Genomic DNA, 14,178 nt, shown 5'->3' with positions numbered 1-14,178 from the left:
TTACACTTGGCCTCTCTCTTCAATCCCTTGTTTTACTAAGTCTTTCTATCCCCACAAGATCCGCATATTAACAAACAGAGCCTGCTAATGTCATCATAATGCAGCACATACATTTTACTGTTAATTAACAATCCCCTAAGTTCCACTTAAAAAATTTTCATCTTCATACATTTTATCATCCTGGAGTTTAGTCTTTTTTTCTCTGTAAGGGGACTCCAGCATCTGAATAGGTGGTGGGAATATGACCCTTAAGGGTGGCACAACCCAGGCCTGCGCGGCGTGCAAATACCAGAGAAGAAAGTGTACTTCTGAGTGCCTTCTTGCTCCATACTTCCCTGCAGACCAACCCAAGGTATTTCTAAATGTCCACAAACTTTTCGGAGTGAGTAACATTGTAAAGATTTTAAAGATCCTAGAGCCGGATCAGAAAAAAATAGCCATGGACTCTATCATTATTCAATCAAATTACAGGAGTAAGTACCCTGTGCATGGCTGTTGGGAAGAAATCTGCAGGCTGCAATATCAAATTTTGTGGGCGGAAGAAGAGCTTCAAGCTGTTTATCAACAACTCGAGACATGTAGACAACAACAACAAGCCTCCATGCCTGGTTATATGAATGTGACATCACAATTAGACTTGGGAATGGCGACCCCAGATACTAATGCCCTGCCACTCTTCGATCATAGTCCGCAGCCACAAACTTATGATGACACGGTTGCTGCGGTGGCGGCGTTGCCCGCAGTGCAACAACATTCCTACTCCAACAGCAACAGCGTCGATTATAGTAGTGTCGATTATAATAGTTCGCTTTACTTGGAATCCAAGGATGACACCACAAATCCTTTGTGGGTTCAGCATCATCCCTATGCAAATAACAACAACAATTCCATAGTAATGCAATCTCAGTTGGTTGCCTCACAGCAACTAGCCATCCAACATGGAACTGTTGAAGATTATGAACAGATGCATCCACTTTTTGATGCAATTGATGATAGGCAATCATACATTTACTCCAAGGAGGCTTATGAATCAAGGTAGATAATGACTTTTGATATAATAATAATTAATAATAAAACAATAGAACAAACAACTAACTTTAATACTCATCAAATAAGGTTGAGAGCTTAATGCAGAAATTACATAAAAGGAGTGTATAGTGGGCAATATAATCAATGTCCAGTAGAATGAAAATGCTTATATTTGATAATGTACATATTTCTGCAGTTCAGAAGAATCACTGAAAGATACAAGGAAGTGCACTGATCATTTTGCCAAAAATGAATTGAAGAATGCTGCCGCGTTCTTCAGCCTTACAGGGGTCAATTGACAAAGAAAAGATGCAGTGGTTTCCTTTCTCCTTTATGAATTGTTTTATTCTTGGTAAGCTTTTGAGTATTGAGTTTCCAATTCTTCACTTGCCAACCTTTTAAACAGAAGCATATGCTTTCCTTTGTCTATTAACTTGCATGGATTATGTAGAGGCAGAGAATAATATCCAAACTGGATATTTTCACCATTCTATACTGTATGTTTGAGCCTTCTTACCCACTAGTCCTCTGTACCCATTTAGCAATACTTAGATTGTGTAACATGCAAAAGAACAATTTGGGAGAAAATCAGCACAATATAGCACCATAAAATTTTGGGTGCAACTTTATATCTCTCCTTCTGATGTTGTAAGAAGACTGGTGTTAGAGGGTAGCTGTTGCCTATTTTTAATGAAAATCTTATACCTTTTTCTATATTTCAAGAACAAATTTGAGAAGGTATACTTTTACAGCTATTGATTGTGAAGTACAACAGCAATTTTTTCATAGCTTAGTGTTCCCAATTAAAATGCATTATCTGCATTTTAGAATTTCTGTTTTATTGATTTTACACTGATAAACAATCTTCAATTTTAATATTGGAAAAATGGCACCATTATCTACTTTTGATGTCTGTGCATAATTATCCATCTTCATTTATTCTCAGAATATGCAAAGTGTAGCATCCCTTTCAGTGCACTGCACCTCATTAAATTTGGGTTAACAAAGCTTTCGCTGCAAAATATGAAACATTATCACTCCTTGAGTGTTCTCTCTTAATGTTGGGATTAATGGACAAAGGATGTCCCCATAAGGTGGGGTTGGTTACATAGATTTAAAGATGTCATTGTCTTATATCAAAATTCAAATTTCAAAGACCATTTAGATCATATTGAAAAGATATAAAATGTGGAAAACTTATTTATCTCTTTCTTTTAAACTATCTCTGATGTCAGTTTGTATTGAACACAAATTACTCTCTATTAGTCTATGTTCTTCTCAATTAGGATCACACAATGAAAAATATATTTATGGTCACTGGTTGTGAATTGTGATCAACATCTCCTGCTCAAGCAAATATCTCAAAATCGATATTTTATTTATGAAGTTTTAATCTCATACATATTCCTCTAGTTTGACATTATATCTGACAACTTCTCATTGTTCTTGGGATTATTAGAAGACATAATGAGATCAATTTTCAGAAGTGTTCAGAAATATGATGAGTAGAAGGCAAAATCATGGAACTATCCACGCGCTCAGTTTTGCATGCATTTAATGAGTCAGCAGAGCACTGAAACAAAGGAGATAGCAAATATCTACTAGTAGAAAATTAACATGAGAAGCATTTCTTGGCTTTCAGACTTGAGATGCAATGATGATTCCTAATATTTTTTACAGCAACAGAAGAGTTTGAATCAATTAAGTGTTGGGTAACAACCAATTATTTTTTTACAGTGGAATGATTGTTTTGGCAATAACCTATAGAGACAAACATTAATAATAAAATACAATCTAACTTTTAAGTACAAAAAAGCTTGAGATGCAAATATTTATGCTCACAGTGAAGAGTCATAGAACTCTGGTGTTGTAGGAACCACAATAAGGACATTTGTGGTAAAGCCAGTGGAAGGGGGCTGCTCCTTTCTTTTCACAGTCATTACATAATATAACCTGCAGCTCTTACAGGGTTAGAGACATGCATTTTGGAACACCAAACAAAACTGAAGTTCAGTAAATGAGACTAAATATAAGAAAAATAGCTGACAAACCTGAGTTCGACCCAAAAGTTCTTCAGGAACTTCCTCTTCAGCCAATAATGCATCTAACATGTTAAAATATACCTGCAAGGCATTCTGATGGCTTTAGAAAAATGATTATCTCTCAAGATAAATGGAGCACAGAAAAAAATGTCAAAAAACAACTTGCAATTCAGCTAATTCAAATAGGCAAATTGAGTTTTTCCGAGCACATAAAATGATAATAGATAAGAAAATGATAGAATAACATAAACAAAAAATAGGGAAGATGCAAAAAGGACCTTCTATGCTATTGTATCTTCATCCTTAATGAATTTTTCCCCCAGTAAAAGTACATTTTTGGACTCTTAAGGCAGATATTCAAACCGGAGAAGCATTGAAGCCATTTTTCATAACTGTTGTAACAATCTGTTGGTAGGAGTATTTTTTGTGTGTATAAATATCTCCAAGAAAGTAATTTCAAAGTCCTTCAGAGATTTTAGTATTCCTAGTTACAGCATTGGTTTCATTTCAAATAAAGTAATTCTATATTCCTGTAAATTTGAAAGTTTTAATAGGTGTGTATAACTACGTAATGCAAGTAAAACAAAATTCCATGGTAGAATCTAGAATGTATTTGCAGCAAATATGTATAGGATATGTGATAAAGTTAAATATTAACTGACCTGCATGTCGCCAAGCGATTTGCTACATATTGGACAGGTATAGTTAAAGCATGTATATTCCTGTAAGTAATCAGAAATATTACTAAAGTTGTCTCTGTACTAACTGCATTTTTTTGTGTGTGGGTTGGATGGGGGGATAGAAGGATGTACCTGAAAACATGTTGAGTGCATGACATGTCCACATGAGAGGGCTTTCACAGGAGAACAGGATGTGAAGATGTATTCATGGCAAATTGGACAATTACCATCTAAGTGTTTCTCTCTGCATGTATGTACCATAAGAGAACGAGACATACAAGCATTGCAATTCATACAGTGAAAGTAGTCAACACCCAAACCCTTTCCAACTCGGCACAGGTTACAATAAGGACAATGGTAAATTTCCCTGTTGAACATTTCAAAATAAGAGGTTTTGCAGTATAGTTTTTCGTTTAACTGATTAAATAAGTGCAGGAACAAAATTTGAAAGCTTAGCATAAAGATAGAATAGTTGGATAAGTTGACAATGCATAACCTTCATGTACGATCATTTTCGTTAATTAAGAGTGTTGAGAATCCTGATATTAATTAGATGATCTTGTATTTATTTTATTTGATTAGGTTTGTCTATATGATTTAGGAATCATATCTTGTAAGTATTTCTTATGATTTTGTTCCTCTGAAGTTACGGGATTCTCATATTATAAATACAAAAAGGCCGAGTGCACAATACACTCAAGCAATTTAGAAAACAATTTGTCCTTTTCCAGTAAGAGAGAACTTGAACTATAGTGAAGCTAGGATTCTAAAGCCTGCTATCCGTAGAGAGGAGGAGCATTAAGACTACATTTATTAATCACAATCTAGGACAGGATGCTAACTGCTGGCCCAAGGGTTTTCCGCAATTAACTTTACCTATTAAGCTTTAGAAATGTCAACATATCGGTTTGAACAAATCAAGCACCCTCACATTTGCGCAACTATGTGAAATGATCTTCCCAAGACTGTTGCAGTGTTACAGTCATCTCAGTGCTCCTCAATCCCCATCTTAATTGAAATACCAACATATTTGTAAGGCTTATACAACACTAACATTATGGCATATAGTAATCGAGTGGCGGACTTCTCTATCTGTTACACACACTTGTATGGTGAAGGATAGAATATAATTTAATGATGCTTAGGTAATCAACATCTTGTATTGTATTCCAAATGTATTGGGAAGATTAAGTTAAGTATTATTTAAGATATACAACCATTCTTAAACCAATGAAAACATCGTTATAAATTACAATATTAATATAGTTATATACAGGTTTTGGACTTGATCCAAGTGAGTTAATGGACATGGTTCTTTGCATTTGTGGGATTCAGTGCAATTGGTTTTTCATATTGGTGTATTGACCCCTTAAATTGTATCAAGAACTGTGTAAGTGTCCCTCATAATTCTGTCTGAGTCATCTGATGTATATGACTTGTGTACCACTTGTACTCATTGATATATATATGTGTGTGTGTGTGTGTGTGTGTGTGTGTGTGTGTGTGTGTGTATATGTTATATACATACAGCTTTTTGTTGGAAAAACAGGGATATTAACATTCTCAACTGCAGTTTTACTGCTTCAACTGCACTTTGATTGACTGTAATTATCTCCTCAATTTATGGTATTCAAAGTATGAATAAGAGATTAGCATGCAAGACTGTACACAATTTCTCTCACTCTTTCAACAAATATTTTATTGTATGGATACTTCAAAAAAATGACCAGCGGATTGAAAATTAATAAATCATGTACATATATGTACTTAAAAATGAGTATCCTTCTAAAAAATAGAGTTAAATTATATAAAAAGACCAATTAAGCTACGTTACCTTTCATCTTCAAATAATTTGCAGATCGCGCAGTAATATTTTGCCATGGATAAGTTACCGCATGAAATGGTTGAGCATGTGGCACTAATTGGTTGGATCACCAAGCACTTCATGCACATCATCTTTGTAATAGATTTCCTACAAATATTTAGGCAATTGGTTCAAATATACAACAACCAACAACAACAACAAAGCCTGGGGTCGGAAATTTAGGAAAAATAGAATTCATTTAAAATAAACTGAATCCATACGATTCTTACCTGTCAATTGAATGATCTGGTTCTGATACCTCGTTATGGCAATGTATGCAGGTATGAAGTTGGTTGCAGCATGGAGCAAAAAGCTTACAGTTCCTCTTGTAGTGTTTGCAACCATAGATTAGTTTGAGAGGGTCCCTATAAGATGGATGCTTCCCAGGAAATTCCTGTCCATCGCTATTCATATTGACTTCTGTAGAAGATATCTGCTGACTAATAATCCAACGGCTGAAATTAAGTAGAAGACGATGTTAAACTCCACTAGTGTTTGGCCAGAATAGGGATTAGAACATATTAGTGAAAGCTTCAAGAAGTATATTTATTTAAGCAGGGATACTCCATCTGCTCAAAATTTGTATGCTAATTTCTGTCAAATATAGATATCAATATAATATTCACCAGTGTTTGGATAAGGGATTTTACAATCCCAGGAATATAAAAAGAAAAGGAAGCATATCAAACCACTCAGAGGCAAGAAGTATGGAAGTGATAGAGAAAATAGTGTTGAGATTAGAGGTTGATGAAGGATTTCAAGATTCCACCTCCTGATGTGGTATTTCAAATACCTCGTCTTGGGTGAAATAACAGCTGACTAAATTCCAAAGAAATTTTGAAATTCCTTAACCAGAAGCAGGATGTATGGAAAAATATGTTAAATACCCTTGTCGATTATTTTTACCTGGAAATAACTTATCCAAACACACACTTATCTATGTTGCAATATCTCACCGAAAATTCATGGGTATTCAAATACAATACGCACATTTGACTCTCAAGATGTGGCATAATTCATTGCGTTCCAAAAATTCCATAACCTTGCCATTGAGGCGTGTAAAGATTAGCTTATATTGCACTAAACAGAAACATTTCAGTCAAAAACTCGGCATTTTGATTATTATTATTTCAATAGCAAAATAAGCTAATCCAAAGGCAAACACACTAAAACTGACCAAGTATCATGGCAATTCTTAAATGGTTACACCATATTTTGAGGAAATGAAATAAAACACAAGGAAAACTAAAAATATGACCAACCTCATTAGCAGGTTCTGTATTATGTATGACTTCTTCTGAGGATCTAAGCCAGAGTCACGAGAGACCCTTCTTACTGCCATCTCCAAATCATCTTGACTCAGTTTAAGTAGTCGATCATAATGCTCAGACTTGTCAATCAATTGAAAAGATTGGCCATTATTGACCAAATTTGTGATATCTGTTACTCTACTGCGAGCATGTTTTTTGCTATCATGGAATTGGTTTGTAAATTTTGAACATTCATTATTATTTTGTTCTGCATTGTGAACCTTAACTTTGCCATCAATATTGTAGTTATACGGGTCAACATTATCACCAGTATGATCCTTCTGAAACAAATTTATGCTTTTGTTGGGAGAGGATTCTTCTTGTATTTCATTCAGAACTTCTTCAGACAAATATTTGGATATCACCTCCAGTGGGTCAATGGTTGGTAGAGGGGTGTCATTTGATCCTTCTGTTGCCTTAGCTATAATGTACCCGTCCCACCATTCACCTAACCATTCATCAAAACTTGTGTTTTTAGTAGCCATGGACCATAAGAACATTGCAACATGCTGTTCTTCCGGTGTTAAAGATGCCATTAGCCAGGGTATCATATCTTGTAATATTTCTGCTTTTATTCTTCCAAGCATGCATCCTATAATCTTCTCTTGCTCCTGAATCGAGAATAATTCCCTAATCATGGGCCAAATTTCTATTTCCTCACGGTCCAGATGGTCAGAAAGTAACTTATGCATTGACTTGCACATTTGTTGAAGCTTCCTGCATAAATGATGATGCCTTAGCATTATATTCTCCCTTACATTTGAATCAATGGTAGAAACTGAAAGATGTAATTCAGACATCTTATCAAGGACCCGGGATACTTTATTGAAGTGCTGATCATCAAGTTTGTGATCAAAAGTGTAAGCATGGCTAATGTTTTTGAGATTACCCCCTGCCTCCAAGGCTGGGAAAACCACCTCATCCTCTGCATCAGTATGGATTTGGTGAAGAAAACATATGAGATGGAATCTTTTGCGGAAATCCATAAGCAACTTGGCATTTTGTTCTAACTGAGCTGAGCCAAGAACAAGGTAATCCAAGTCTTTCCTGATAGCCTTGTGAAAGAAAAATATTAAGTCAATTGGTTTTGGATCACCAAGAAAGGAAATGGAAGAACTATTTGCTGCATGGAATCTAGAACTCTGGTGTAACTTCCCAACTGTGGCAGGGAAAAATATATGCAGATTAATTCCAATGGAGTACGGTGTCTCATACTTGTATGAGTTGTTGGACCCAGAAGATGAGGAATAGGACAAACAATTCTTGCCAGAGAATTTATTAGGCTGTTGGTCAGAATTTAATAAAGAAAATTCAGACCATTCCTTAATTTTCTCAGGCAAGAAAGACCATCTACTTTTGAACATATGCTGCAAGTCTTGTCGGAATTTCTCAATGGAGGTTTTACCTGTATAACCAATGCAGAACCATTCATGTAACAGTGATGAAAAAGCTTCACAGACAAAATGGTTTCCTTTCTTTATGTAATACAGAATGGACATGGATTCCTTTTCAGACAAGTGAGCTGAAAACCAATTTATAACACATCTAAGTAACCCAAGTGGCATCATTTGCAGGCTCAAGCTCAAAAGTCTCTCTTGTATTCCATTTCTGCAGTTCTTTTTAATGACAGGAAATACCTAATAAAAAAATGTGTCAAATAGCAAATATTTGATATTCTATTCTTTAGCATCTCTTTATAGAGGAAGTACAATCTGTTGATAAATATGGAACTATTGTATACCCATATATTGTAACTTTCAAGGGAACATTCAGATGTAATCTCTTGTTACTTCTTGCTCATCTCTTCACTAGGAGCAAGAACCACTTCATTATACAGAGAACTTCATAAATGAATCTATCATTGCAAATGTAAAGGCTTATCTCATTGCTTCATTTTTATGGTGATCATACTTGTTCTGTCAAGAGGGTGTGTTAGAAACCCAAAATTATAGTAGGAAATGTGGTAGGTAGGCTAGTATTAGAGAAACACACGAACACATAAGATTGACTATTGTGCCAGAGCAATGCTCCCTCAGAGGATTTCTTCTTCCTCCAAACACTGACACATTACATAAAATGCAGAATGAAAAACTACCCTTGCACACCCTTCCTAATAATACACATAATCTACACACAAATTTCCTTATAATTGGTAACTACCCAAATTACAACACAAAACTGCCCTTACAGATGGAAAGTATTATGATTTGGTTATTGTGTGTGTGTAGTGCAGACCACACATGATATTTATAAAATAGGAAGGGGTTACTCGAATAGTTTATAATAATTACAATGATTTGAAATTAATGTGTATCAGTTTCTGATTTGCAGATGTGTCATTTTTAACACTCCCCCTCAAGCTTGTTACTTGATAATATATAAATTTTTCTTAGCACCCAAAATCTTTGAAAATGACATTAAGGTTGGAATCTACTTCTAGGACAGAGGCAGAGCAAATGCATCTTGAACAAAGACGAAGCTAGTGCATCCAGGACAAGGATGGAGCTATTCTGAGTCATTACCAAAATAAATCACCATCAGAATATTCATCAATGGGAAAATGAGTCACTACTAATATTTTAATAGGAGAGGAAACATCATCATAACGATCATCAGTGAGAAGAGAAATCCACAGTAGTATGCTTCGCCAGTGGGTGAGGAGGCACCCCCAAATGATCGTCAATGTGAACAACCACTAGTATGGTGGTGGGGATAGGAAACACCACTCAAATGATCATCAGTGAGAAAAGAAGTCACTAGAGTGATCAATTAGTAGGAGAAGAATGGCATGATAAACAATAGAGAAGAAGCGAGCACTAGAGTATAGCCAAACACCACAAGATCTAAAAGATTTATCAAGAGGATGACAATACAATGGTCATGTTAGAATATATTAATGCGTATCATTTTCTGATTTGCACATATGCTCAATGTGCTATTTCTAACTGTAACTATCTAAATGACTAATTTTTTTTGTCTCTCTTAGAATACACATATTTAATTGCTGTCCCAAGATTAGGATCTAAGTTTCTATCAGGGTGAGTCGTAACACAACAGTGGTTGCTTGTAACTTAAGGTCACGAGTTCAAATTCTAAAAACAACATTTTCGCTTATGAGGGAAAGGCTGCATACATCTACTGTCCTCATATCACCTTATGAGAGCCTCAATGACCAGCCTCTCATAATTTTAAAGTTACACAGCTTCAAAATCGCAATATGTGGGTGTTTCATTTAACTGTTTTATTTGAGGATAAACTGAAAGGTTAAGGACCATCATCATATATTACTAATATAGTGTTCTCCTGTTCCCTACCTTGCTTGATAACGTAAACAAATAGTGATTAAAGAGTATACCTCAGTTTCTTGAAAAGCAAATTGTTTTTTAACTCCGGATATAAATGATTCGAGTTTTCTGCAAAGCTCCTCCACAATGTTGCACAAAGGCATTCCACTTTCCAAGTTACACAACAACTGCTGTAAATCTTCAATGTGACTTTCACAAAGAAACTGTTCGCTAGACTTGGGCAACCAGTCATAAGCAGGTTTATTCAGTAAAGGATGAAAAAATGTCTTCTGAGCATTGCTGTAATCAGAAAGTTATATTCAGAAATTAGACAATTGAAAAGAAGAATGGTAGACATTTTAGATAGAATATAAAGGATTGACCTTCAGGAACTTCAGCAAAAGATCATGGTTAAAATAGATTAATTAGATTAAACATGAAAAAAAAGGAAACACTCAGAAGTGTTACCTGTAAAAGAAGAGGACATCTGCAAAGAAATTTATTTGGATAACTATTGCGTCTAAATTCTGAAAACAGCTAGAGTTTCTTATTAGATGAAGTTCCTTCAAAATTTCTTTCAAATCTTTCTTGATGGCCTCATGCCAAAGTTGAAGAACATTAACCTGGTTGACCCCATCTTCTATTTCTAGGCCATTCATTTTCATCCAACTGGAAGCTTCTATCGAATTCTTATTGCAAGAACTCAACCTAAGTGGTCTTTCTATATGTAGGGAACCATCAGCACATTGAACTTCTTCAATTTCAAAATAGGCCTCACCGAAAGTATGGTTGTTGCTTCCAACCCAAGAAACCAAAACCTTCAGTTATATTTGAATTAGTAAAAAGGCAGGAGCATTTAAGAGACATTAAGAACTGAACTGTGGCCTACCTCTTGCAGTGCTTTCTCCATTGGTGCAAGTTCATTTAAACACTGAGTGACTTCTGTTTTTTTGTCTGCAGAAAGGAAGGAAACCATCCATGGCAAAAGTTCCTCTAGAAACATTATAGGAACACTACATATGAATTGCCACACAAGTGAAGCCTGTTCTTTAGTAGATAATTTCTGCATCAACAGAGGAAAAACCTGCAGCAGTATACAAATTTGATAATGGGTGATTGACTATCAGAATTAAAAAAAATGTACAAATACATGCTTGTGCAAAGAAGACAAATACACTAGAGAATATGGTATCAAACTAAATATGGAGGTCATAAACTAGTGCTTGTTAGCTTGTTTTACTCCATCATACATTGCTTGTCCTCATGTCCTGCGATCAACTTCACGATTCTTAGATTTCCTTAACAGATAATTATCATTAACAACATAGATGTCCAAACAATTAATTGCTGGATGGATTAACTTTACTAAGAAATAAAAGAAAGGTAAACTGTTAGAATATCTGAAAAATCCAAATTTATTTTAGGGATAATTCTGTTAACTTATTTTTAGGAATCTTATATTTTTTGAAGTCTTATCTTATCCTTAGGGATTGTAAAATCTTTAATGAGTTTTTTGTTTTGTTACTTAATTAGATTAGGAGTCTAGTATTAGTATAAATAATGAACATGACACGCTCTGGGTAAAATTTGAAGAACACAGTTGGATTTTTCTTCTTCATTTTACCCTTTATTTTTAGTCTGCTTTCTAATTTTTTATATTTATAACATCTGGGAGCTTAGTAAGGTCCAACTTAAGGGAGACTGTTAAAATACTAGTCCAGACTCCAGATTCGTTATCATATATTTTAATACAAGTTATATACTTATGACTGTAGTTAACAGCAGTTGATTAGCTCTGTAATTAGTCCTGGTTAGCTTCTGTACTCGGTACATTCAGAATATAAATAAATAAGATAGATACGACTGTGTGAACAGAATATGCATACTCTATTTCAATGTTTACCAACATACAGTAGTTCACTCAAGAATCATCCTAGATCATCTTCAAAGAGTAATCATGCTAAATTAGTAGTAGTGTAGAACTGATCAATTCAATCAAATTCCAACCCTTTGCATTAATGTAGTAAAAGACATGAGAGAGCAATGACTTTCTTTTGAGAAAAAGAAAATTGCTTGAAACTCACATTCCTTACAAGATAATCAGTGCTTAACTTCATGTTGCAGCTGCAATCAGCATCATAACCCATATTGCATAAGAAAGACAGAACCAGCATAGAAATTTATTCTATATGAAACAAAATATTAATTCCTTAACAAAAATGTTCATGTCAACAAATAAATGAAATGCATTTAAACTGTATTTAATGAAGCATGTCTTTTATCATCAAATTAGAATCGATGTAAAATAAACCAACAAAAGCAAAGTCAAGAGGACAAAGTAACCATGTGTATGCATTATTTGCATAAAGTGTAATGAGGAAAGAACATAAAGTATAATATATAACAAGAGTAACTTTTCATGAATCACAATATCAAAAAGATACCTGCTTTTCTTCTTTCAGCATATTTTGGTTAATGGAGGTTTGCAAGATGCCAATACTGTACAAAAGTTCTTGGAACAACTTTGAAAAATTCTGACTAGGTCCCATGAGCTCATCCAAGAAGTGAAAGATAGAATCAAAGAGTTCCTCGGTGCTGCTATGTTCAAGGGAATATGTACATGCCACATTTTTGACATGTATATCTAGTGCAAGGAAGATAACCTGTCAAAAAAAATTGAAGTTGCATTCAAAGTCCTAACTCCAACTGCTATGTTCAAGGGAATATGTACATGCCACATTTTTCACATGTATATCTAGTGCAAGGAAGATAACCTGTCAAAAAAAATTGAAGTTGCATTCAAAGTCCTAACTCCAACCTTAAATGGACAACAACCACAACATACATTCACCCTATCACAGTTTTGCTCATAGTTGCATGATTCTCTCATTTACGCTATGAACCAGTAACCATATTCATTGTACCGGGCTACCGCCGTGCCTATCACGGGTTCATCATAAAGAATGTCTTATACAATTAATAAAAAAAGTGAAGTGATAAACCGTGTAACAAATTAACCACATAATTATGACCGCAACAAGATGACTGTGGTTTTGCCCACACATGTACTTGCAGATATAAGTCTCACCATAAATAATACGAGACTGTCAATCAACACAGCAGACTCAGTAAAATTAAGGATGAAGATTGAAATTACGTGACCTTGGAAGCTCAAATTCCTCAAACAGTCAAACTAATTGCACTACAATGTTTATAAGTAATAATTATGAGTGTAAAATTTATACATTGACAGTACAAAGATTTATATACATACAATCTATTATGTGTAATTCATTTGGATTACATTTTTTTTTTAAAAGTCAACATAATTAAATATCAATGATAAATGATGCAATGACAGTGTATAAAATTCATACAATGCATACATCTTTTTCTCAATAATTATATATACTCTTTTCTATACAGCTCAAACAATAGCATTTGAAATTCATGATACTTATATTGGAAGTTACAAGCTGCTTTCATAATTTCTTCTTTCAAGTAACATTTCGTAGTTATGATTCTAACTAACCTCATCTTCCGCAGCGCAATGATACTTTTGAGCTAGTTTAAGAAACTGGAACCTACTTCGAAGCTTAACGATCGTTTCTCGCCTTCGTTGATGTTCATCCTCCAACGACGCCGTTTTGGCTATGCGACGAAGCAAGCGTAGTTCAGAACGCAAAGCTTTATGAAAACAAACAAACAAGAGTATAGGAGCATCGACGAGTCGAACTCGCGAGAGAATCTCCGGCAAGTCCACATCATCATTCTCCTCCTCCTTATCGGACTGTGAATTATCGCCACCGTCCATATACGGCAACAATCACCATGAACCGCGAGAAAGAGCAGAGGGAAATTGTGATTGAGAATAACGATGAATTTATAAACTCTGGACCTTATCATTTTTAATTGAGGAGACAAATTTGGAATTGATTTAAAAAAGAATGTGGGGACATAATATGAATA

The 14,178-nt window shown here is 34.7% G+C and overlaps 2 protein-coding genes across 6 annotated transcripts; one reads left to right on the top strand and one right to left on the bottom strand.

Annotated features, from left to right (window-relative positions):
* Window positions 5–1,514, top strand: LOC109362193 (LOB domain-containing protein 27-like). Of its 2 annotated transcripts, none has more exons than XM_019607826.1 (2): window positions 5–1,035; window positions 1,231–1,342. In XM_019607826.1, exons 1-2 carry the CDS (start codon window positions 242–244, stop codon window positions 1,262–1,264), a joined length of 828 nt encoding a protein of 275 aa, XP_019463371.1. In that variant the 5' UTR covers window positions 5–241; the 3' UTR covers window positions 1,265–1,342. The 2 variants fall into 2 exon arrangements, with proteins under 2 accessions (XP_019463371.1, XP_019463370.1); XM_019607825.1 differs by having other exon boundaries at window positions 10–1,035; window positions 1,226–1,514.
* Window positions 2,387–14,145, bottom strand: LOC109362191 (zinc finger protein BRUTUS-like At1g18910). 4 transcript variants are annotated; one of them, XM_019607819.1, is made up of 14 exons: window positions 13,742–14,145; window positions 12,923–12,983; window positions 12,654–12,811; window positions 11,099–11,293; window positions 10,678–11,027; window positions 10,281–10,509; window positions 6,878–8,562; window positions 5,846–6,070; window positions 5,586–5,723; window positions 3,884–4,118; window positions 3,734–3,793; window positions 3,081–3,152; window positions 2,872–2,982; window positions 2,387–2,693 (listed from the first exon to the last, which is right to left on the bottom strand). In XM_019607819.1, the coding sequence occupies exons 1-13, from the start codon at window positions 14,021–14,023 to the stop codon at window positions 2,881–2,883; spliced, it is 3,792 nt and encodes a 1,263-aa protein (XP_019463364.1). In that variant the 5' UTR covers window positions 14,024–14,145; the 3' UTR covers window positions 2,387–2,693; window positions 2,872–2,880. The 4 variants fall into 4 exon arrangements, with proteins under 4 accessions (XP_019463364.1, XP_019463361.1, XP_019463363.1 ...); XM_019607816.1 differs by having other exon boundaries at window positions 2,387–2,580; window positions 2,845–2,982; window positions 13,742–14,144; XM_019607818.1 differs by having other exon boundaries at window positions 2,387–2,697; window positions 13,742–14,144.

Source organism: Lupinus angustifolius, chromosome LG12 (genome assembly GCF_001865875.1).
Source record: "Lupinus angustifolius cultivar Tanjil chromosome LG12, LupAngTanjil_v1.0, whole genome shotgun sequence".
NCBI classification, from domain to species: domain Eukaryota; kingdom Viridiplantae; phylum Streptophyta; class Magnoliopsida; order Fabales; family Fabaceae; genus Lupinus; species Lupinus angustifolius.
The sequence above is the reverse complement of the archived record's forward strand: the minus strand, read 5'-3'. Positions and strand labels throughout refer to the sequence as shown.

Excerpts from the sequence above, each read along its gene's own strand:
- LOC109362193 (XM_019607825.1), top strand. The coding sequence starts at position 242 with ATGACCCTTAAGGGTGGCACAACCCAGGCCTGCGCGGCGTGCAAATAC. Across the intron at positions 1,036-1,225 it reads AAGGAGGCTTATGAATCAAG|TTCAGAAGAATCACTGAAAG; the intron begins GTAGATAATGAC and ends ATATTTCTGCAG.
- LOC109362191 (XM_019607819.1), bottom strand. The coding sequence starts at position 14,023 with ATGGACGGTGGCGATAATTCACAGTCCGATAAGGAGGAGGAGAATGAT. Across the intron at positions 4,119-5,585 it reads AAATTATTTGAAGATGAAAG|GGAAATTTACCATTGTCCTT; the intron begins GTAACGTAGCTT and ends AATGTTCAACAG. Across the intron at positions 3,153-3,733 it reads AATCGCTTGGCGACATGCAG|GTATATTTTAACATGTTAGA; the intron begins GTCAGTTAATAT and ends AATGCCTTGCAG.